Raw genomic sequence first — 25,731 nt, 5'->3', positions numbered from 1 at the left:
AAGGACCTATATGTACAAAAATATTTATAGCAGATCTTTTCTGGGGGTAAAGAATTATAAGTTAAGGGATTGCCCATCAGTTGGGAAATGGCTAAACAAATTGTGGTATGTTATTATGATGAAATACTATTGTACTATAAGAAATGATGAGCAAGATGCTCTCAAAAAAACCTGAAAAGACTTGCATGAGCAAGTTGCAAAGTGAAATGTACTGTGTACAAAGTAACAGCAATATTGTAAGATGATCAGCCATGAATGACTTAGCTATTCTCAGCAATGCAATGATCCAGGATAACTCTGAAGAACTTATGATGAAAAATTCTGTCCATCCCCAGAGAAAGAACTGTTGGTATCAGAATACAGATTGAAGCATACTTTTTAAAAATTTTTCTTGAGTTTTTTCTTATGTTTCTTTCACAACATGACTATTATGAATATGTTTTGCATGACTACATATGTATAACCTATTTGGAGTTGCTTGCCTTCTCAATGGAGAAGGGTGGGGAGGGAGGAGGGGAGAGAATTTGGAATTCAAGGTTTTAAAAATGAATGTTAAAAATAGTTTTTATGTGTAACTGGGGGAAAATAAAATAAAATACTAAATAAAAACTTTAAAAAAAAAGAGAACACCAGAAACCCAAAAGAGGTTAAAAAAATCAATGAACCATCAACAAAGGCTAATCCCTAACCCCTCAAGCACTCAGCACCCCTTTCCTCTTACTCCTCTCCCACTAAGTTTCTGGAAGCAGGGCTGCATAAACCAATCCACATGCTTGCAAGAGAACTCAATCCTACAACCCAAGCCATTCTATCCCCTTCCTCCCAGTGCCTTAGATATCAAAATAGGAGAAATTTGTTCAGGCTGAAATAGTATGATGTCAGCACTCTGTGCCACAACAGGACTCAGCCAGAAAATGGAGAAACCAAGACAACTGGGGCAGAATACATGTCTGGACTTGCAACAGGACTTAGTTATATGCCCCAACTCATCTCCTCCCAATGCCATGGAGAATCAAATTCCAAACAGCAAAAATTTGCTCAGACTATGATATTAGTTTAGCAGTACTGTGTCCTGCTGGACTAGAAAACTGAGTTAAACAGAGGAAACAGAGGTAGGATATCTATGTATGTGGCTGTGTGGCATGCCACTAAACCTGAGGAATATTGACTAGCATTCAGCTAGGGCCAATTCTGTTCCCTCAGAAATCACTTCGGACAGAGACTAAGACTGGTGAATCATGAATTGTCCAATGTGGGAAGAAGCTAAGACTTTTTGAGATCTATCTTCTATGGAAAATGATATGAAAAGGAAAAACTGACAGGAAATCAGAAAGTGAGCAGTAAATGAAAATGAGGAAAAATAATTGAAATTACCAGAAACCTCAGGAGGAAAAAGAAACAGAAAAGACCCTGAGTATAAGCAGATAAGCCAACAGGGAAGATATTAATAGCAAAGGAAATAAAACCTCTAGGTTAAAGAGTTTAGGCATCTATGAATAGATAGGTATTTCAAGATAAAAGGAAAATAAATCAATACCTGATGAAGAAAAGGATACTGTGGCTTCTGAAGAGACTATGGAACTAAAACATAATGTTATTCAATGGTTTAATGTTTAAAATGGAAAAAAATTACTAATTTTATGACTTGCACAGGAGAAATCACTGGCGGAATAGAAATACTTGAATCCATAGTAGCAGGTCTCACCAAAGAAACAACAGAGAGGTAATGTAAATATGTGAAAGTGAAAGGCAGTCTGGAAGAAGAGAAACAAAAAGCAATAACTTTAAAAGAAAATATGTGATCTCCATTTAAGTAAAACACAATCCTAAAGATAAATAGAAATACCTTAAAGATTACAAGGTTCCCAAAAGAACATGTCAAAATACCTGAATATTATAATGCAAGTAATAATACAAAATAACAGTCTAGAACTTCTAGACACTGAAGACAAACACAAAAGACAAAATGCCAATCAAAAGAATCCACAGGAAAAAACAAAAACAAGTAAGTATGTTGCAAACTCCAATATACATAGTGGCTAAATTAATTAATTCCACTAACAACAAATTCTGTACATGGCCAAAAGACAGAACTCCTGATAGAAGGGAAAGGAGATCAAATAGGACAAAGCAGTTATGTGGCCATGAGAAACCAGAGGATTGGGATAATGTGTTCAGAAATCAGAGGAGCTCAAGATGCAGCCTACAGTGACCTACCCTGTAAATCTTAGCCTAACCATTAATAATAATAATAATAATAATAATAATAAGATAGGAGTTAAATGAAAAAGAAATGATCAAAGCATTTAGAAAGCCAGACCAGAAGAAATTGTTTCTCAATTTCACCCAGAGAAGAGGTAAAAGAGTAAACCAGACACAACAACAATAAAATAAAAACAGTGAGAACATGAAGAGATTTCTTTCTAAATGTATGTGAGGAAACAAAGGTGAAAGCAGAAATCAAATAGAATTAATTGTGGAGAATTAAGCCTGAAACATCATGGACCAGATCTCACAGTACCTCTCCTTCAGATGAATTAATATTTTGGGGGGCTAAATTACAGAATGGAAGAATACATAAAAAGTGACAGGAGAGAAAGGAGGTAGATGTCAACAGGTGATATAAACTAATCGAGTCAAAGGCTAACAATGAAATGAAAATAAATCCTGTAGTTTCCTTTGTTCCAATGGACAAGGAGGCATAAGGAGGGGTTGCAAAAGCAGGAAAGAAAGGGAGAAATCTTGTTTCAATGGTAGAAAAATGTTCCACTGATGACCACTCTTATAAGAGAAGAGAGATAATCTATAAAGTGGGAACCTTACAATTGGTAGTGCCAGGATTTGGTGCGTTTAAGCAGTGGTCTAACACTGATCTTGTCTTAGAAAAAGAGGAATCAGTGCTCCTGGGGGCAACTGACACCCAGAGGAGTGGAAGGGCATGGATCCGTGCAATAGATTTTTTTAAGGTAAATGATAAAAATGACCAAAGGGTTGTTGCCTTGCTTCATTGATTTCTGACACTTTGTGACCCGACTTGAGACCTTCTTGACAAAGATACTGGAGTGCTTTGGGATTTTCTTCTCTAGCTTATTTTATAGATGAGAAACTGAGGCAAACATGGTTAAGTGACTTGCCCTGGGTCACACAGCTGATAAGTATCTGAGGCCAAATTTGAATTCAGGTCTTTCTGACTCTAGGCCCAGCACTCCATTATGCCACCTAGCTGCCCTGACCAAGGGGTAGGCAAAGTTAAATAATGAACTGCACAGTCAGGTACATACAAAAATTCCTGTCATAGAGTAGTATCCTCCGTATCACCTGCAAGAATTAGTATTTCTGAGAGAGGCACAAAAGAAAAAAAGGCTAGGGGCAAGATCTACAAGATAATAGCGTAGGAAGTATTTAGAAAAAGGAACCCAAAATTGGTACTTTAGAAGTTTTTATTCCAGTGAGTAATCTAAAAACTGAAGGACTAAATAAGTATAAGGGCCGTAGAACACTAGCATAGACAGAAGACGAAGATAAATAATGAAGAGAATGAGAGAGAAATAATTTTAGGAAAAAACTTCTGAAAATGACATTTTAAAAACAAACAAATTGAAGGGGAGGAAAGGAAGGGGTATTCCACCTGACTTCTTAATGTAGAGGGGTAAAAAAGGAGGAGAAGAATTAATTCATTAAAATCATGAAAGAAAAAGGAACCAATAAACAAAACTCTGACTAGGGAAAGGGGTAACAAACAGACGAGGATGAGGTGTGAAAGCCAGCGGGAATAATATTTCCTTAAAATTAATCTAAAATAACTGAAGAGACAGTCCTGTCTTTATAGAGGCAGAGTGGGAGGGAGTCCCAGTTTTGGGGAAAAAAATATCAGACATTGAAGGAAAATGTAAGTCTAACATAAACTCTAAGTGTGAATGAATTAAACAACCCAATAAAAAGATAAAGTGACAGATTGGATAAAAACTAAAATCTCTGAATTATTTGCTTACAAGAAATACATTTAAAAAATAAAGACCTATCCAGAATAAAAATGAGGAGCTGGAAAATATTTACTAGGCAGCAAGTCAGTCAAAAAAGACAAGAGTCTCAATCATGCTATCAAGGAAAGCAAAAACAAACATTCAAAACAAAAACGGATGAAAAAGGGAACTACATTATGTTGAAGAAAACATTGTGCTTTAGCATATAAATTCATAAAGGAAACATTAACTGAATTGCAAAAAGACAGTAACACAATAGTGACTGATTTAAAGTGTCCCATTTTCAATTTTAGGTAAATCTAACAAAGACAAATAGAACTGAACAAATTGCTGGAATAACAGATTTAAAACAGTTATGGCATCTTCTAAATGGAACTGCAAAAAATAATTGTTTTTCTCAGTACCACATGAAATTTTTACAAAAATTGACCATATATTAAGGCTAAGAGATTTTGAAAAAAAAAGTTAGAAAAAGTAGAAATAGTAAATACATCCTTTACAGACCATATTACAATAAAAATATTTGGGTCAGGGACCACAAATGAAAAAAAGACCAAAATGGAGACAACAATAAAATCCTAAACAATGATTTTCAAAGGACAAATCATAGAAATAATTTGCAATTATATAAAAGAAAATGATGATGAAACAACATGCCAGAATTTCTGGGATGTTGATAAAGCAGTTCTCAGTAAAAAAAAAAAAAAGTCCTATCCCTACAAACATTACTAAAATAGAAAAAGAGGGGACTAATGAACTGAATAGGCAATTTTTAAAATTAGCCGATAAACCTAAAAATAGAAAAAAAGAGAGGGGGGAAAAAGAGAGAGAAAATATTAAAAAGTAAAGGAGAGAGAAACTGGAAACCAAAAAAAAAATGCAAGTAATAAAACTTTTTTTGTTGAAAAAAATAAACAATAAAATTGATAAAAACTGTAGCCACTCTGATTAAAAAGAAGAGAATTGAAAACCAAATCAACAAAATAGTACGTGAATAAAAATCACAACAAAACCAGAAGAAATAGAAAGAATAACCAGAACCTATTATACACAGTTATATGATAACAAAACTAAGAACACAAAACAATACAAAAGAGAGAAATACCTTCAAAAATATGAAATACTCAGCCTATCAGAAGACTAGATAGAGATCTTAAGTAGTGTAATCTCAGAGAAGAAAATAGAATTAACTGACAAGGAAATATCAGAGGAAGAAAAAAAACTTGTCTTGATGGATTCATACAATTCTGCCAACATGTTAAAAGAACAGTTGTACCAATGCTACACATAGTATTTTCAAAAATTGAGAAAGCACTTTACCAGAATCTCTTTGTGAGACAAATATAGTTCTAATGCCTAAATCAGTGAAAAGTAAAATACAGAAGAACTATAGACCGATGGATAGCAGTTCAAAAATTTTGAATAAAATCCTGTCAGATTGACAATCTTTCATACATCTGACAGTCTTGTTAATCAGCAATTTTTCCAAGACATCATTTATTTTGACCAAACTATATTTATACTAGGGATGCAAGAATGATTCAATATCAGGAAAACAATCAATATAATGTATAACCAAACCATATGGTTACCTTAGTAGATGGGGGGCTGAGGGGAAGCCTTTGACAAATTAAAGCATTCATTTATGCTAAAAAAAAACTTATAAAAGTAACCTACATATATAGAGAGGAATCTTTTTTTCCCCAAAATATCATAAAATGTATATCTAAAACCAAAAGTAAGTATCGTATGCAATGGCTTTATACTAGAATATTTTCTATAAAGGAGTAAAGGAAAATACTCACCCCACTATTATTTGCTGTAGTACCTGAAATGCTAGTAATAGCAGTAAGGCAAGAGAGAAATTTTAGGCATAAAGATAAGTAAGGAGATAAAACTATTCTTTTGTGATGATAATACGTTGTCTTCTTGGGAAATTAACAAAGATATTAATGAAGCTAATAACTTTATCAAAGTTGCAAGTAACAAAACCTTCAATAAACAATTGCATTTCTATATGATAAAAAATCTCAACGATTAATATTAGAAAGGGAAATACCACTCCAAAGAAAAATACAAAATGCATAAAATATGTGGAAAATCAGTCTACCAAAGCACACAAGAGATTCGTAAAAAATCATTTGTAAAATGTTTCTTGAAGGAAAAAACAACAACAACAAATAACTGGCAGAGTATTCAGTGCACATGGCTACATATTGAAGGTTTAAGGTAAAAATATTTAAGTGCTTGTCACAACAGAGCAAAAGCAGTAGTCAAAATAAAATCCAAAGTCATAAGAATGGGAGGAAAAGGGGAAAATGTTGATTTTGAAAATGTAAAGGTAAAGTGTGGGTTATGAAAATAAATGGCATGAGATTGGAGATGTAAAAGTGAAACTGAAGATCAAAGGGAAAAGAAAAAAAGTGAACCTAAAGGGAACTGAGATGTTTTTAGAAAAGTGGATATGACTAGTAAAAAAAAATTCCTAGTGCTAATTTTTCTACCCAGTAATTCTGTGAGCTTCCACAAACAAGGTGTCTAATTCTGTTTGAGGATGGTAGGCAAGAACATTTTTATGAACCTGTGGAACAACAGGGAGAACATTAATCAGTAGAGAGAATATGTGCCTGTCACTGGAGAGAGAAGGACCAAGCATGATTTAGAGCTGAAAGGGATCTTAGAGGTCATGTAGTCCAACACCCATTTTTACCGGTGAGGAAACTGAGACCAGGTGAGGTTAAGTGACTTACCTAAGCAATGGAAGAAATAGGAGAAAGGAATACAACAAAAATTTAATTGAGTGTGGTATGTTTATATGAAACTAATGTACAATTAATTTAATGTTTGTGAAAAGTATAAATATATAAATATCTTTCATAAATAACAAAACACTTAAATATCAAATATTGTGGATATAAAAGCACTCAAAAGTATACAAACATAAGATTTTGTATAAAAAGCAGCTTTAAGTAATAGCTTAAATATTGGTTGTAGGGTATATTTTCTTCTGAATTTTAATTTTTAGATTGAACATCTTATTTTCCAATTCCATTATTTAAGAGCATCATTTCTCTACTATCTTTTCCTTATAGGAAAGGAAGTCACTACAAACATGGTAAGCTATAATTTTAAATATATTTTCAGATGATTTATTTTTAAGTAATTATTGATACAGTCTCTGTGATCTTAAGTTCTTAGTGTAGTGATTGAATTCTAAAGTAGTTATCATGTAATAAAATTTCTGTTTAGAGACATGTTGTAGTTCTTAAAACATACTGAAATTCATAGTGTTGTTAGCAGTTTGAATTAGAGAAGATTATATTTTTCTCAGAAATTAATCTACTTTGTATGCAGTTGGCAGATGTTGAGTATGTTCTGAGGCTAGAAGAGAGAGGAGGGAACAACTGTGCTTTAGGATTACATAGTTACCCATGATTCACTGATTCTATTTAAGACTATCAATAAAGAGCCTAAGGAATAGTAGTTGGTTATTAGAGCTTGAGAGACGTATCTGACAGTGATAAAGGAAGCAATGTGGCACAAAGAATGGGTAGATTGAGCAAAGGAATGTGGATAGTGGGTTGATAGTGGAAGCAGGTTCTGAATGAGAGTGACTGAGCCATTCAGATGTGGAGCTGGTGAGGCCTGAAGCTTGGCTGCACCATTAAGCCCTGGTCTGAGAAGACTGTATGCTGGAGTAAGATCTGTATGTACTCTTTCCCTCTGTACCATATATACTTGCATGAAGAAAACAATAAAGAAAGACTTAATAATTGTTTCTTGGACAACATATAATAGTTGTAATATTTAACACATATAAGCACTTTAAGGTTCACAAAACACTTTGAAAGAGATGTTAGTAAAATGAGTAGTAATTGCATAACTTTCAATGAGTGCAGTAAATGGGCCCATTTTCTATGCATAAATCATTTTGAAATAAATTAAAATTTTTTTTTAACTTAAGGTAAGTTAATATAAAAAAGAGTCATTATAGTTTAGTATTTTTCTTTCCATACCTCTTCTACTTATGTTCAGTTAAGCTTTTAGTTCTTTACAAATTTTTCACAAAGAAATCCTACAGTATAATCCCCTGCCCATCTGTATAGTAGTTAGAAATACTTTAAAATTGCATAAATTCAGGCCCCACTAATTTGGAATTTATCACAGTTTGGAAAGGATGGGACTAAAGTTTGCCCTTGTGCAAACTTTATCTGGAGATATCTGCAATCTGGAGAGATTGCAAAGTAAATGCATACTGAAAGCAAGATTACAGGGAACGTGTTTGGCTTTAATTCAGTTTAATAAGAATGTTAAAGTTTCATGTATATAAAATTGATTTGTTAATTGAAAACCATTATTAACTTTTGAAAAAATTGTATCAGGTAAGACTTGGACCTAATTGTTGTTATTGTATGCACTTAGAATCAATATAGATTCCTTAAGCTGTTCTAATATTATTTCAGATTTACTTTTCTTCTAGCATGATTTAGTAGAGTTTTAATGTATAGTTACTAGTAAGTAACTAGTAAGGTAGTTGTTATTTTACTCAAATTCTCAAAACTAAAGAATGATACTTCTCTTTAATATATATTAGATTCTGATAGAAAACTAAAAACAAATAAAATTTTTAGCATGGAGTCTTAAACTATATTTAGTTTTTGTTTTAGTGAAAAATAACTGAAATCACAGCTTTTATTTTCATGTATAAAGCAATTAATGTATAGTCTTATAAAATTAACAGTCTGCATTATCAGTTATAGACATTGTCTATTTTCTGATTTACAGAGTAGATATTCATTCTCATTCAGTTTCACTATCTTTCCCTTTATTAAAGCATTCTTTCCCCCCTCACAGAAAGAAGGAGAAGTAATTTCATGGATTAAATTTAGGAGTTACAGTGATATTTCAGAGGAAAGCCCTTTGAGTCCTCTATATATAGTGACAGGAAAATTAGTCTGTAGCTGTGAAATCTGGACCATTATTGTAGAAAGAATTTTCTCCCATCTAGGGAAATGTGTTACATCCTTTGAAGCAGAAAGGGGAGACCCAGACTCATTATCTAAGAGATGCATTCAGAATTTATTAGATAGGCAATCTAATAAGTAGATCAGGATATGCTTCATGGTCTTCCATTAACTGTGATAATGGGCAAGTCTCTTAGCGTCCCAGATTTTCCATCTGTTAATTGAGAAAAATAATGAAAACTTTGTATATAATAGACAATTGCTTATTTAATTTAATTGGTTTGTGTTACAAGAATAAATGCATACTTATATAGCACTAAAAAGCATATAAAATTTTATGACTGTAATTATTTTTTATTTATATTAATGGTATACCTATACTCTTGTGTTTCCTTTTTATTTTATCTTTAGGTTTGCACCCCATAGTACTATGCAAACCTTGAAGGCCACCAGATTGTCTTCAGTAACGAAAAGAAAACTAGTTTTATCTTGTCTTTTCATTTTATAATATTCTTGTAGTGTGGTAGTTCTATAAAGACTTTCTTTTTTAGTTTCTTAGCTTACTTGATCAAATGTGTAGAATAGTGCCTTCTTGATGATAAGAGAAAATTTCATAACTATAGTGGTCCAAGTGACATCATCTATAACATGGTTTAAAAACAGATTACCTAAACAGTGCTTTGTGATTATTCAAGGATAGTTTCACATAGTAGAAAAGGTAGGCTGTGCTACCCCTACCATTTTCTTTGATCCATTTAATTTTATTCTTTGAATACAGAAGGATAAATGCATATTTTTAAAGTATCACTGAGTTTGAAGAAAGTATATTGAAGAATTGTCAGGAGTTTGGGGCACTGAGGGGCTTAGGAGAGGGGAAAAAGGGGAAGAAGCATCAAGTATGTCTCTGGAGTCTGTAAGAGAAAGCAAGTGCCTGAAGTTCCCTGGCCTTATTTATAAATACTAGGAATTAGCTTCAGGGGCTGTTTTGGTCATTGATAGTTAAGAGATTAGTGTAGAAATTGTGAGTGAAGGAACTGAGTTTGGAAGCTTTAACAATTGTGGTAAGAGCATGTTCTGCTTTTATACTGAAGTGGGTTTGGAATTTGGAGTTTCAGATTTGAGTACCAGGATCATTTCAGTGGTTGTATATGGGAGATTAAGAGAGTGAGTCAATGGATTCCAGCCCTCTGGAGCTCTGAACCCTGGAGTTCTGGTTGTGTGTTGTGGAACTAAGTTTGAAAAAGACTCTATGCAGAAATAGAATTGTGACATTTTTACTGGTGTCCTCTTCTTGTTCAGTCATGTCTGACTTTGTGATCCCATGGTCCATACTGTCTATGGGGTTTTCTTGGCAAAGATATTGGAATAGTTTCCCATTTCCTTCTCCAGTAGATTAAGACAAACAAAGGTTAAGTGACTTGCCCGGGGTCACACAGCTAGTAAGTGTCTGAGGTCAGATTTGAACTGAGGTCTTTCTGACTCCAGGCCCAGCACTCTATCCATTGAAGTACTGAGGAACCTCCTATCCTTTTCTTACCCTCCCTTCATCTCTGGCTGTGCAATACGTACTGGCTAAATGAACTATATATGTTTTAAAGACTAAGATTAGACCCTTTCTCCTATACTATATCTTTATAATAAGTTTCTGAACTACTAGTTTCAGTTCAGGAAGAGATTGCTCTGAGTGAGAGAGTGGTGAGAGAGGGTGGAACACAGAGTTACCTGTGGTATTGAGATGGTATGTGTCATTTGAGATAACAGCTCTCATTTATAGTGATTTGATATTTACAAACTCTTTTCCCCATAACAACTTGGTAAAGTGAATAGAATGTGTAGAGAAAGAGGGCATAATACTAGGTTGATTCTTTGTTGTTGTTCAGTTGCTTTCTGACTCTTTGTGACCCTATTTGAGGTTTTCTTGGCAAAGATACAGGAGTGCCATTTCCTTCTCTAGCTCATTTTATAGATGAGGAAACTGAAGCAAATAGGATTAAGTGACTTGCCCAATTATTAAGTGTTGGAGGCCAGATGTGAACTTAGGTCTTCCTGACTCCAGGCCCAATGCACTATCCACTGTGCCACCTAGTTGTCCAGTGGTTGATTCTTACTCAATCTAAAATTTCAGCAGTCACAACAATGATTCATTACTTAGGTGATGCGCAGATAGTAGTGGTTGTCCAGTTATCTATGAAATTGTAAAGCCCTACAATGTAAGCTAGGAATTCTCTTTCTACTTTTATTAGAAAGTACTCAGGAGTTAAATCAGGTAATTCCATACATGACCAAAGTGGTCATGTGCCATCTGGTTTAGGAAAAAGTAAAGGAACAATATAATCTATGGAAGTGTTGATTTTACAGTTCTTCTAAGGCTATATCAAGCTTGTTATTTTGATTACTTTGATTAATCTGACTTAAACCCCTAATTTAACTTAACTGATCCTTTGATCACTGTATAAATAACCTAATTCTGAGAGATTCCTCTATTTGTGTTCACCCCTCCCTAAATTATTTTGAGCTTTTTAAAATGTTAGTATTTCCTCTCACAAACCTGATCAGAAAAGCAACTAAATGCAATAGATATAGATGTAGATATAGATATAGATGTAGATGTAGATATCGATATAGATAGATTGATTTTTCCAGCATGGAGAGCTGTAGTTAAGAATTTTATGGCCATAATAAATGTCACAAACTACACCTGAAACAACAATCTTGAAGCAACAAACTTGAAGAAAGTCCTAAGTTGAGGGGACCGGGGGAGTAGTTCCTGGAACACTTCCCTATTAAGGCAAGACAGAATACTTGGGATGCTGGGGAGAAGGAAGATGTGGTCAAGGAAACAGAGCAGCGCAGGAAGAAAAGGAGCTCACTTTAGCCCACCATTTGGTAGATTTCTAATTATTCTTGCTAACTAGGTGCTAATCTCTGTTTTTATGCTGCTGAAGAACTGTAAGTGCTCTATATTTGTCACCCTGGGACAAAACTTGGTTGCTTCACCCTTGTTATACCTCTGTTAGTATGCATATAATTCAGATGTTATAAGCACTCAAGGTTGTAGCAATCTCATGAAACCTAAATTGAATGGTAAAATATTCTGAATAAACTAGGGATTGGGCTGAGTGTCTAAATAAATGTGTTTGCACTATAATTTTATAGAGGATTTAAATCAGTTCATCTGTTTATTCATAGAATTTGTTCATAGGAACATAGTCCTTACATAATAAATGTGTATTGAATTGAGATCCAGTAGAAGAAAGATATTACAACATCTCTTTGAATTATACAGAGTTTCACATTTGCAAAATGCCTGGTCAGTCTAGGTGTATATATTACTTTTTGGTTAAATTTTTGCATTCTGAAGATCAAGTTTATGAAAAAGACTAGTATTGTAAATCAAAATGCATGTAGTCACAGAATGGCTACCAGGAATATCAGGAAACTTTCTCCTCCCTGGTTCCTCCTTTCCCTCCTGTTTTCTTTCTTTCTCTAGGTTGCTTCCTGGGAGCTTTTGCCTATTCCTTTATTTATTCCTTAAAATTCAACTTACCCCAGAGCTGTCTAGGTTGGGAGTTTGTGTTGGCAGGATTGGTAGAGTGAGGAATGGTATTAGTATAATAGCAGTAAATCATGGGCCAATTAGGTTTTTGGAGGCTGACCTAACAGCTAAACTCCCAATTCCTAGTTTATTTCTATTGGAAAATATGTTCGAAGTAACCTACAAAGGCATTTTTGGAATGTAACTCATTCATATGTTGAACACTGCCTGATTAAACATGCTTCTTATCTATGGTTTCTTGACCACATAATTAGTTTCCAGTTTATGTATATGAATGTAAGGCAATCACATGAATTCCTGAAGCAGAAATACAGATTTTTCCCTTTAAAGGTAAAGGATCTTTGCTAAATTTGAAGACAAATTTTTGTCATCTCCCTAGGGCTCCTTCAGTTCCGTTATCCTTTTCTTTCTTCAGTACAGTGATGCTGTTAATATTTGAAAGTCTATCCAAAAGTAGGAAATTATTCCTGTAACAAAATAGAGTACTTATGAAATGCGTTGTCTTTTATTTAATCAGAGGGAAGTATCAGAAAGAAGGACATTGTTAATAGAATTATTACATCTATCACATGATTCTGTTTCTTGGCCTCTGAGGAATAATTTCTAGTAAGGCTTTAGTAAGTGTGTTCTATACCAGATTCTAAACTAGCAATCTTTGTACCTTGAGTAAGTGGCAGGAAACATGACCTCAAATCAACTTCTTAAAGAAAATTTAGTTTAGGAGATATTAGAGGAGAGACTAGGGGATGCTATACAGCTGCCAGTGGGGAGACCAGGTTAGGGAAAAGCTTACCTGGGATTCTACCACCAAGAGGAGAAAAATGCTGTGTCCCTATATTAACTAATTATTGATACTCATTACTAAGTAGAGATGGTCTATGGAAATGATCTGAAAGTGCTTTTAGGAAAGTGCTCTTGTTGCCTCCCTTCAGTTATGACTCTCTACTTTCAAAAAAGACTCTACCTTTATATATAAAAATAAGCTGTAATTAAGGTAAAGAAGAAAAGGAAATGTTGAATATGGTAATATTAATACTTTGTTTAACATTGGAAAAACATCAAAATATTTTTACATCTTTTTGTATAAATTTTCCTTCAAATGTAAAGAAATTTGTGCCTACTCTCAATGTATTTCTATGTGAGTTTGTGAAAGAAAATTTTATTGTAGCTAATTTCATATATATCTTTATTTTAGGAAAAGAAAAGAAAGAGACTGGAACGCTTTGGACTCCTTTGATATTCCCCTTAACCTTCTCTCCCCAAGTTTTATATATCAGAAGTAAATATAGTAATGGTGGCTGAAATGCTTATGTGTTTTTATTAAGATATTAAAATATTTAGTAATGTTCTTTTTTGTCCTTGATTTTTTGTAATCGTATTTTTCTAATATTTTTTGTAGCATCACTTCTGTACACTTATACATTTTTCAAATATTTTTTCTAGATATGTTAAATTACTTTTAAATTGGAATGAAATCAGTTCTACTCACCCATGCTGTTTTGGGGTGACTGTTTTGTATCTTAATGCATTCACTTACTCAACACAAGTTTGCATTTATAGTGGTCATTTACAATCTTTGCTTAACTTTAATGCTTTTGGTATGTAATTATTAAGAATTTATTCATGGATATATTATATCTCTTGTTAATGGCCTTGAATTAAATACATATGGTTACAGATTATCTGGAGTACTTGTCAAAGTAAATATTCAATTTCAAGCTTGATTATCATTCATTGCTTAACCAAACATAGTGATATTAGTACCATGAATTTGATACAGTGTTGCTCCATAATTTTGATGCTTTTCTGTAGTAAATTTGATATAGAACAGTTGCTTAAGAAAAACTGCTCAATTGTGGGACCATTTTATGGAACACATCTGGGATAATTAGTTCAGGATGTGTACTATTTAGGAACAGAGGTTTTCAACAATCTGGAAGAAAGCATGCTCCAGATCTGGTTTTCTTAATGAATAGAGTAACCTCAAATTATTCAGTTCTTTAAGGTGTTAGTTGTGCTAAGAATATAATTTTAAAGTATATTAGAAGGAAATGAAGACTAAGTTTTATTTAGGATGCCAAATAAGCAGTTTACACCTGTTAGTATGTTTCGTTTACAACAGCTGTGTCTTTTATTATCAGTAAACAGATGCAGAAAGTAATGGAATGTTTTAAAGCAATATGTTAATCCTGTTCTCCACTTCTGAACTGTCTCACAATATAGTGATTAAATATTAACTGTATTGCAGCTGTTACTTACAATTATAGAATTTCTTAGTTAATTTCTTGTTCCTAAGCACAAATGTTTTAATGTTTAAAGCAGATTCCAATTCCCATCTTTAAAGGTTTGTCAAATTTTTTCAGTTTATTTTTAAATGAATTTTTAAAGTGAGATCATTTAGCTATTTCAATAAATTATATGTATATAGCTCCACATACTCAGATAAATGTGTATGTGTGTGTGTATACTATATCCTAATTGAAAATTTCTTTGAATTGAATAGACCATGTAAAAATCAGTTAACTACTCAGTTAGTTTTCTTGACCTGTTCAGAAAGATACCATACATCAGAAGCATAATTCTTTAAGGATGAGGATGGTGAGATTTAGGGCTTATTTGGGTTTTTTGGTAGCATCTTTATATTTCTTTACAAATTTTCATATTTTAAAAGGTTCCTGCAGAATTACCTAAATATGTTTTCATTCATTCAGTTCATCCTCAGGGTACATACATATGACTGTGTTTTTAAAAATAGTGACAGAATTCAATAGAAAACTATTTGGGAGTCAGCTTCATCTCAAATATCAATCTCTTTTGAAATGAAATTAGTTTTTGACACATTTTAATACATTTGAATGTAGAGAAAGATATCTGTCCTTATTTAAAATACTTGGAAAGAAAGCCATTAATATTTTATATAGAAATATTTATTTCAAAAGGTATAATCACAAATAGTAACACCTCAGTCTTTGGGGAGAGGAACGGGATTAGGTTCATAGCTTAGCTCAGTTCCCATGGAGCACAGTTCCAGTTCCAAGTCCAAATCCCTACTTGGGATCAAGTCCTAGGCACCCTGGTTTCTCAGAACTTCCATGATGTGCTTGCTGGCTTGTACCACCCTTCCTGCAAGCATGGCTCAAACTTCCAGATCCCTTGGGGATCACTTCTGGCACCTAAAACTGCGAAGTACAAATAATGTAGAACAGAAACAAACTCCCAGTTCCATTTTTTTGGAGCCCAGGTAAAAGAGAGAGAACAAGGGAAGAAAAACTGATCCTCTCACTGGTTCAGTTCCTGGAGGTCTCTGTGGGTGAACTGGGATCTTCCTCCTCTGGACACAGTAGGAATTGCCAAAAAGAGCACAGTAGAGAGAAGGAAAAGAACAGCAGGAAAAAAAAAAAAGACTTATTCAGTTTCCCGGTTTTAAAGATACAGGCAGCCAAAGGATGCTATACCACCAGAGGCCTCCGTAGTGGGCAATCTGAACATGTTTCAAAAGCCCCTCAAGGGCACTTCCATGTTAACCAAAGCTCAAGTACATATTTCCCCATTTGAAATTTGCAGTCTCTGGCAAAGGAAGGGGTGCATTTTTTTTTAACACAGTCTTCATCCTAAATGCAAAACAGTTCTCTATGATTTCTGAGGCAGCATAAGAAATGTACTTTGACTTCTTTCTCAGTACCATACAATAAGGTCTCAAATATGTTCAACCACTCAGATAAAAATCACAGTTATCTCCAAATATAAAGCTTTTATAGATTCACAGAACAAGCAGTATTTCACAAAGTTCTCCAAATAAGCCAACAAAATAAGCATTTTATAAAGTTTACTAAATATCTCTGCTTACTTAGCCTTAACCTTTTAGGGTCTTTCTCAATCTACAAGCAAAAGAAGGAGCAAAGACAAAGAAAACTTGCTTCCATATCAAACAGAAACCTGGTCCACACTTAGCTTTCCAGGCAATATGGAGTTCTACTTGCAGGGATTTGGGAGTTGGACCAGCTTGGCATTGCTCCTCTCTCAAATTGAGAACATTTTCCTGGGTGAAACTCTTCCCATGATTCCCTCAGTGCATAAGCTCATCCTACTGGGTTCTGCATGAAGAGTGTTTCTTTTTTTGCAGCACACTGTAATTCTGTAGGAATTCCTCTAATATAAGTGATCCAATCCCCATAAAGGTCCAGGCCATTTTCTCCAGGTCTTATCCCTAAGGACACCCCAAATTCTCCCATGCTACTTACTGCCAGGGCAAACCAAATTGAATTTCAAACTCACCTGTCAGAACAAAAAGGCAAGTAGGCTCAGTTAGAGAAGTAGCAAAAGAATATTGGTACTTGTGGGTTTTAAACACAGACATTCTCACCCTATGAAGTTGTAGGATATTTTGCTTTCACAAAATGCAAGTAGTACAGGTATGTTTAAATGTAAAAAGAACAATATAAGCATTTTTCCTAGACAGCAATCTAGTGATTCAAAATTTCTCACAGCAGATTTAATACCAGCTCTTATATAGGACTCAGTAGGACTCAGTATCAGCATATCAAACCTTATACAGAATTCAATAATACAAAGTTTGTACAATTATATATTTAACAATCAAGCAATCAACAAATAAAAATCTTGGAAAATTACACCAATGGAATTGATTTGCTCACTAGTATTACAGCCTAAAATTTTTTCCCCAATTTTCTTTAGGATCTTGCATTTAAAAATGCAAGGGTATTTCAAAAAATCAAAAGTTTTATGCAGAGAATCTTTTCAGGGATCTCTTCAAAAGTAAGGTACCCAATTTTATGCCAGACAAGGTCCCATGTGTAAAACAACCCACTCTGGTCCCTACTGCCTGAAGGCCAGGTAAATTATATTTCAGTTTTTTTCCCAGTGTTCTCTTGCACCTTTAAGAAGATTGGGGTGTCTAGCCTCTCTGCAGATGGCTTCATCTCCCACCAATGGTATTGCTCACAAGTATAGATGTTGTTCCTCTTCACTCCAGGTCCATTTAGCCGCTTGTAGTCAGATTATCTTTTACACAGAAATATTTACTTCAAAAGGCATAATCACAAATATACAAACTTGCTGCTACAACATATGGGAGAAATGCCCTCTGTTCTTTGTATCTCAGTCCCCGGGTTCACAGCTTAGTTCCAAGTCCAAAAACTCTTCAGGATCAAGATCCAGGCACCCTGGCTTCAATGCTGGGCTGACTGGCTACACCATCCCATCTATAGTCCTGGATCCAAGGTTGCCATGGCTCAAACTCCTGGGTCCTGTAAGGATCATCTCTGGCATCTGAAACTGAGAAGAACAAATAACACAGAACAGAAGCAAACCTATCCCTTCCAGAGTCATTTCTTGGGGCAGGGGTAAAAAAGAGAGACCAGGGGAAGGAAAGTCCTTCCCCTCTCACTCATTTCATGGTGGCCTGGCTATGGCTGAACAGAGCTCTTCAACATTTGGGTACAATAGAGTAGCCAAAAAGAGCACAGAAGAAAGTGACTGGTGGAAAAGAACCATATTTGTATCATTATAGATTTCTTTATAATAATAAAAGGGTCACAGGTAAGACCTACCATATATATATATCTGCCTTAAGTCACTTTTCTTCATTAATGACATCAATAGCCTCTTCTGTCTTTTACTTTGGATTTGTATAATGTTTAGTTTGGGGCAGATATTAATAAACAAGATACAGTAAGCCTTTCTTGATTAAAAGTATACATTCTTCACCAGATCTAGCACCAATATATGTTAGATGCTAAATTGACTATAGGTATTCCTGACTCCAAAGGTCTGCTCTCTATACCCGTTAGACAACACTGCTTCTCAGTCAGAAAAATATGGTATTGAAAAGCTGATTCAGCAGCAGGAAGAGGCTGCAAAATCACTGCAAGTACTTCCAAGTTTCCCAAATGATCAATTTGTTTTATTCTTCTTGTCCATTTCCGGTCTTAGATCATTACCCATCTTCAGGGCCTGTATAGTGCATGTACTGGTACTCAGCAGCACACCCACTTGCTTTTTCTGTTATGGGTTGTTAGGTAGGTTTGTTGGAGTTGTTTTTTGTTTGTTTATTTGTTTTTAGCACTTGTGGAGCTCATTGTGGGGACACTTAATCCTAAGGACTGAATGAAGTCAGCATAATGTCATTCACAAACAATATGTATGGAACTTTACCATCTATCAGAAGACCATCTTCATTTTGGACACCATGTAGAACATTTTTCATGAAACTGACAAATACCTTTGGCAAATTATTTCCCTCTGCTTTATGCCTTTTTTGGTGACAATAATTATATGATCATTGAACAAAGTCCTCTGTGATTGTTTATCTCTATCAGGAATCTTACATGATCTTACCACATATATTAAAGACATCTTGTCAGAAGAGAGCCTGGAAAGCCGAGGTATATTTTGCTTAATTGGCATTATTTATCTGTTTGTTTATTTATTTAGGTAAGCAATAAACTTACCAAGATCTATTTAAGCCTCAAAGGCTTTAAGTGAGGCTCAAATAAAGATAACATTGGTAAAGGACTTTGTAAACATTAAAGTGCTTTATAAATTACTGTAATTATGTTTATTGTGATGGTTTTGATTTTGTGTTATTTAGACCTCAATGTCAATTGTGTGACTATGAAGATATGGTCTGCTATAGAGAATTAAAGCCTCCCTGATTCCTTTCTCATGTTTTCATCAAGGATATCTTCAAAGTAGGAATGACCAACCTCATAAAAGTTTTAAAGAGCTGAGAAAGGAGGTACATGGAAGAGATGTATTTATATCTTCTCTGATGTGTGGCATTTAGGTGTACAGTAGATTGAGTGCTGAGTCTAGAGTCAGGAAGACTCCTATTTCTGAGTTCAAATGTGGCCTCGACACTTAAGAGCTATGTGATCCTGGGCAAGTCACTTAACCCCATTTGCTTCAGTTTCCTCATTTATAAAATGAACTGGAGAAGGAAATGACAAACCACTCCAGTATCCTTGTCAAGAAAACCTCAAATGGGATCATGAAGAGTTGAGCACAATTGAAAAATAAATAAATCACAACAGTACTTTCTGTGCTTTCTATTATTTTGAAATTTTCATTGGAGATTTTGAAAGTCAATCTCTAAACGCCTTTATAATTGTGAGATTTCAAAAATGATGGGCTCTGGGGATAAAAGATAAAAGTGAAACCAGCACATCCTCAAGGAGAGTATATTTTATTAAGGAAGACAACATATACATATCTTGGTATGTCCAATTTTTGGACATGGGCAATGTGGGGATTTATTTTGTTTGACTATGCATATCTGTTACAAGGGTTATTTCTTTTTCTTTTTTTTTTTAATGAGGAGGTAGAAGGAAGAAAAAATAAATGCCTATTAATTAGAAGAGTGAAAAACAAAATCTTAATATATAGAATATAAATATAAAAGTAGTTTTATGAAGGAGGAGACTAGCAGCTGTGGAGAGGTCAGGAAAAGCTTCATTTGATGGTACTTTGAAGTGAGTCTTGAAAGAAGTAAGGGATTCTCTGATGTTGAGAGGAGAAAGGACTGCATTCATGGAATGGAAAATAGCCTGTATAAGTCATGGAAATGGTCAGTTGAATGTCATGTGTGGCGAATAGTAAGAAGGCCAGTTTATAGAGGGGCGTATACAATATATACAGTATACAATAATGTATAGTGAGACTAGGAAAGTAGGTTGAGGCCAGATTATGAAGAACAGTAATTAAAAGAGTGATTCACAGAAGATACATTGGGGAAGAAACAATTTTCCTACTTGAAGTAACTTTCACATTCTATATTCTTTGGTTTTTTTATTCTGAATTTAAACACCAAAGTACATTTCCATACACATAACAAATAATAACAATAATAATAATGATAATAATGATAATAACTAACATTATGGTACTTATTCTGTGCCAGATACTGTGCTAAGTGCTTTACAAATATTATCTCATTTGATCCTCACAACAATCCTAAAAGATAGGTCCTATTATTATCCTCTTTTTACAGATAAGAAAACTGAGGTTAAATGACTTTTCCAGGGTCACACAGCTAGTAAGTGTTTGAGATCAGATCTGAACTCAGGTCTGTGAGTCATTCTGACTCCAGGCCCAGCACTCTTTCCACTGTGTCACCTAGCTGCTTTCAGAAAGAAGATTCTTTATAAAACTGTGAATATTCATTTCATAGTGTCAAGATATTTGGAGACATGCTGTTTCCCAGAGCTAAGACCCAGCAAGCAGGCTGTGCCCTGAGCTTGGCATAACAACAATTCTTTGCTCTCTGGATGAACTCACCCTCTGGCAAAGTATATTGCTTTGACCAGCACCAGATGTTCACTGAGGGATTTATGTTTAATCAATAACTGTTTAGTTGGAGCTCCCCCTATTTCCCAAGGACTAGAGAATCATCCATCACACCTTTTGACATGCTTACAATCCCTGTTTCTTGTAACAGCTAAGTGAACCGAACCAGGTACTGCACTCCTGTCCCTGTCACACTAACTCTGGTTCTATTTGTGTCTGTGGGACAATCAATTTGGAGACTGTTCCCACAGGACCCAAGAATGCCTGCATTGTCCATGTGTAAGCCTGTCATGGGAATGGCTAAGAATGATTTTGACATGGTCCAGCCCACTTATGTATGTAAAGCATTGCCTTTGCCCCAGCATGTTAATTCCTCCTCCTCCTCGGAACTTCCACTTGTAAGTATTGCCTCACTTTGAAATTAAACTTCTATTTGTGTCCTGACTATCCTATCTCTAGGTTAGTCTGTTGGGCTCTGGCTACCCAGAGGTTGGTTCCAGTTCTGAAACAAACTGACAACAGTTTATTTGTTTTTAAGTATATAAAACTGTACTTTCAAAACTGCCCTACTTGTCAAGTTTCTTTTTGAACTTCTGTTCACTTAAAAAAATTCCATTTTTTTTCTTGGCATCACTAGTGCTAACCTTCCCTACCCCCTATACCACCCTCATTAATCAAGAGGAAGAAGGGGAAAAAAGGCCTTGCAACAGATAAGTGTAGTCAAGCAAAACTAATCCACTCAATGACTGAGTTCAAAAAGACATATCTCTGCATCTTATGTCTATCACTTTCAGGAGGTGGGTAGCTTGGTTCATCATAGGTCCTCTGGAGACATGGTTAGTCATTGCTTTGATAGGCATGCTTAAGTGTTTCACAGTTTTTCTTTTCAATGTTGTCCTTGTATAAATTGTTCTTTTGGTTCTTTTCACTTCACCCAGAGCCAATTCATACAACCCAGGATTCTCTGTAGTTGTCTTTTATAATTTCTTAGGTTACAAAAATATTCTATTTTACATTTATAAACTATAATTTATTTGTTCATCCGTTCTCTAATTGTCTAAAAGGCAATCCAATACTACATTAGATTCTGATTCCCTCCCTTAACTTCCCCTCCCCTTCTCTTCATCTCCCCTTCAGAATCAGGAAGTTTGTTTTGCTTATTACTATTCCCTTCTTGGTATTAACCTCCCTTTCAACAATCCCTCACTATCCTCATTTGTTTCTCTGTTGAGTTTAATGTATTTCTACATCAAATTCTTTTATATGTGTTTTCAACCTTCCTATGTCCATTTTAGATAAGTAAGTTTCATCTAATGATCACTACTCCTTTTCCTCCATGTTTGTACGTGTTCTCAGCACCCCAGTTATGAAAAATAGCACCCTTGTCTTTCTCCTTTCTACACCACTGTACTCCTCCTTTATCCTTATTTCACTTTTATTTCTTAAAGCCCTTGGAACAGAACCTTTCTACTCCAGGATCTCTCTTTATATTTGTGTTGTGTTAGGTTGTTTTTCAATCATGTCTGACTCTTCATTACTCCATTTGGGATTTTCTTGGCAAAGGTACTGGAGTGGTTTACCATTTTCTTCTCTAGCCATTTTACAGATGAAGAAACTGAGGCAAACAGGGTTAAGTGTCTTGCCCAGGATCACACAGCAAGTGCCTGAGGCCAAGTTTGAACTCAGGAAGAAATTTCTGACTCCAGGCCCAGTGCCCTATCCACTGCACTACCTACTTAACCTTTTCTTATTGACTTCATTCAAAACATTTTAAAGATATTAGAATTCTAAAAGTCTGCTTGTTTTTTCTTCTCCCTCTATTACTACATTATAACTTCTTTAAATTGCTCAAATGTAAACATACCTTTCTAGGTTTCTCATGAATACTGTTTGTTATTCAAAACACCTTCTCAATTGCAATCTTTTTATTAGAAATGCTTGAAAGTCCTCTGTTAAAGGTTCATTTTTTCCTATAGGGCTTTAGTCAGCTCTATAGACCCACATATTTTGCTTTTTGGAATATTATAATCAATTCAATTTCAGTTCAATAAATATTTATCAAGTGCCTCTATGTGCTAGACGCTGTGCTAAGTGTTGGAGATACAAAAAAGAGGCAAAAGACAGTCCCTGCCCTCAAGGAGCTTGTAGTTTAACTGGGGAGACAGCATGCAAACAAATATATACAAAGCAAGCTATATACAGGATAAGTAGGAAATAATTAAAAGAGGGAAACACTGAAATTAAGAAGGGTTAAGGAAGGCTTCCTGTAGAAGGTGGGGTTTTAGGACTTAAAAGAAGCCTGGGAGGTCAGTAGTCAGAGTGAAGGAGGGAGAACATTTCAGGAATGGCGGAAAATCAGAGAAAATTCCCAGAACTAAAAAAATGGAGTGTCTTGTTCTTGGGACAGACAGGAGGCCAGTGTCTCTGGATCGAAGAGTATATATTGAAGAATGTATGTAACAAGACAGGAAAGGTGGGTGGGGGGTGGCTAGGTTATGAAGGGTTTTGAATACCAAACAACATTTTGTTGTTGATCCTAGAGGCAATAGGGAGTAAATGGAGTTTATTGAGTTGGGGGTGGAGTGTTATGACTAGACTTGTGTTTTAAGAAAATTTAGTGGCTGAATGGAGAATGGATTGAAGTGAGAAGAGGCCTGAGGCAGAGGGGAGACTAACCAGAAAGCTATTCAATAATCCAAGCATGAGGTGATGAGAACCTGCACTAGCATAGTGACAGTGCCAGGGGGAAAGAAGACATATTTAAGAGATGTTGACAAGATAAATTCAGCAGGCCTTGGCAACAGTTTGGATATGGGAGAGGAGGAAGTGGTAAGAGATAGTGAGGAATCCAAGATGACTCCTACATTGATAATCTAAGGACTGGGAGGATGGTGTTGCCCTCTACAGTAAGAGGGAAGATGGTGGGGGTAGGGAGGAAGGGTTTAGGGGGAAAAATAATGAGTTTTGTTTTGGACATATTGAGTTTAAGATGTATACTGGACATCTAGTTTGAGATGTCTGAAAGGCAGCTGGAGATGCAAGATTAGAGGTCAGCAGAGAGTTTGGGGGAAGAAAGGTAGATTTGAAAATCATCAGCATAGAGGTGGTAATTAAATCTATGATGTCACTCACCAAGTAAAGTAGTATAGAGGTAGAAGAGAAGAGGTCCCAGGACAGAATCCTAAGGGACATGTATGGTTAGAGGGATTGATCTGGAGAAGGATCTTGCAAAAGAGACAGAGAAGGAAAGATCAGATGGATAAGAGAAGAACCAGGGGAGAATGGTGTCCTGAAAACCTAGAGAGAAGAAAGTATCAAGGAGAGAGAGACAGAGAGACAGTGTCAAAGGCTATGGAGAATTGAGGAGAATGAAGATTGAGAAAAGACCATTGGATCTAGCACCTAAGATATTATAACCAGTTTCAGAGAGAGCAGTTTTGGTGTAGTAATAAGGTTGTATTGGCTTGAATTTGTAATGGCTTCAATTTTTTTTTCTTTAAAATATGAGGTAAAGTTCTCAGCTGAGAGAGTAGGGGCAAGGGAAGCCATGAGAGGTTTGAGGAGACATGAAAAGGTTTGGAGGAACTCCTATGGAGAGTGGGATATTGAGTTAATAAACAGGTATAGTAAGATTGTCTAGCAACAGTGAGAGCCCAGTTTAAGTTGTATTAACAAAAATTTGTAGTGGACACAATCAAAATATTTTTATGATTTTCTCTACCTTTGTTCAGCATTATGTGTATAAGGCATGAAGGCAGCAAATTTTGGGAGTGATGCAAGGCTGAGTACGATTGGTGATATGACAATGGAGCTAGGAATTCAAGAGATGAGGACAGTGTAGAGTTGAATTGACTCATCAGGGAGTCAAGATGGAGAGAAGAGGAGAGAGTGGCAGGTACAGGGAAGATGGTCTAGGAGAGAATTGAGGGATCAAGGAATTGGAGGCCGTAGTGCAGATGAAAGTAGGCTTATGTAAGGAAAAGCAGAGGGAAAAGTAAATAACCAATAGATAGTTGGATGAGGGGATTTAAATATTCTTGTACATGGAGGGGTACTTTTGTGGGTAGTGAAAAGATCAAAGATATGACCATCTTTGTACGTGGCTGAGGTGGATTGGAGGGGTAGTTCATGAAAGGTGAGTAGGTTGAAGAAATAAATGTTTAGGGTGTTTGAGGGAGAATTGATATGTCCTCAAAGAACAGACAGAGCAGGAGATTGGGGACCTGAAGTTAAAGGGAGGATTGCTTTTCTTTGCACTGGAGGTTCTCTGCATCCCAGTTGGGAGTTTAGACTGGAAGCAGGAGGTAGATGTTTTGTGCTGGTATAGATAAAAGTGGTTTCTTTGGAGCAGATGGAAGTCACCCAACCTGGTCCCATAAAGCCTTTCCTCAGGAAATATGCTAGGCTCAAGAGGAAATGGAACATCTGGTACTAGTGCAGCCATGGTCTGAGGTCTTTTCATTTGAGGAAGCTGGCTATGAGACATCAAGAAATGGTGGACTGATTACTACCTGTTGCCATGCCCTATAGCTTCCAAATGGTTACCCTGGCACTTTCTCAGAGAAACTTTCTGACATAGAGCCTTGGAGGCTGTCCTGTTTCTGATAGTGATGGTTTTCTTTGCTGAAGAGGCTTCCTTTCTTACTGATCTCAGGCTTGACTATTTGTGTGGTTTTGAAGTGGAAGATGTCACTGTAGTTTCTTATATATTTTTTATCATCATTTGGTGTGGTACAAAACATCAGGGTTTTGCTGGAGGAGATATATGGGAGATGGATATTCTGCCTCTTGTTTAGGCATCCATATTGACAGGAAGTGATACTGTGGCTTTTAAAAAATATTTCAGCTCAAGTTTTAAAACCACATTGCATTTTTATAGTTATAGGCATACATAGGCATATCATCTTCTTATACTTGTCCCAGA

General features: G+C 35.3%; 1 protein-coding gene across 4 annotated transcripts in view; it reads left to right on the top strand.

Moving 5' to 3' along the window:
* The window catches only part of LOC144454542 (uncharacterized), a 78,898-nt gene extending 65,047 nt beyond the window's left edge, over positions 1 to 13,851 (top strand). For 2 of the 4 annotated variants that reach the window (XM_078146929.1, XM_078146928.1), the window contains 2 exons: positions 7,076 to 7,098; positions 13,699 to 13,851. In XM_078146929.1, the coding sequence (XP_078003055.1) occupies positions 7,076 to 7,098; positions 13,699 to 13,786 (111 nt within the window). In that variant the 3' untranslated portion in view covers positions 13,787 to 13,851. Of the gene's footprint in view, positions 1 to 7,075; positions 7,099 to 13,698 lie in introns of those variants that run through there. The other 2 variants (XR_013483025.1, XM_078146931.1) reach the window with 2 other exon arrangements.
* Positions 13,852 to 25,731: the final 11,880 nt, after the last annotated feature.

This window comes from Phascolarctos cinereus, unplaced genomic scaffold (genome assembly GCF_003287225.1).
Source record: "Phascolarctos cinereus isolate Bilbo 61053 unplaced genomic scaffold, phaCin_HiC Scaffold_726;HRSCAF=1367, whole genome shotgun sequence".
Lineage (NCBI taxonomy): Eukaryota > Metazoa > Chordata > Mammalia > Diprotodontia > Phascolarctidae > Phascolarctos > Phascolarctos cinereus.
Note: the sequence above shows the minus strand (reverse complement) of the source record. Positions and strands in the feature narration are given on the sequence as shown.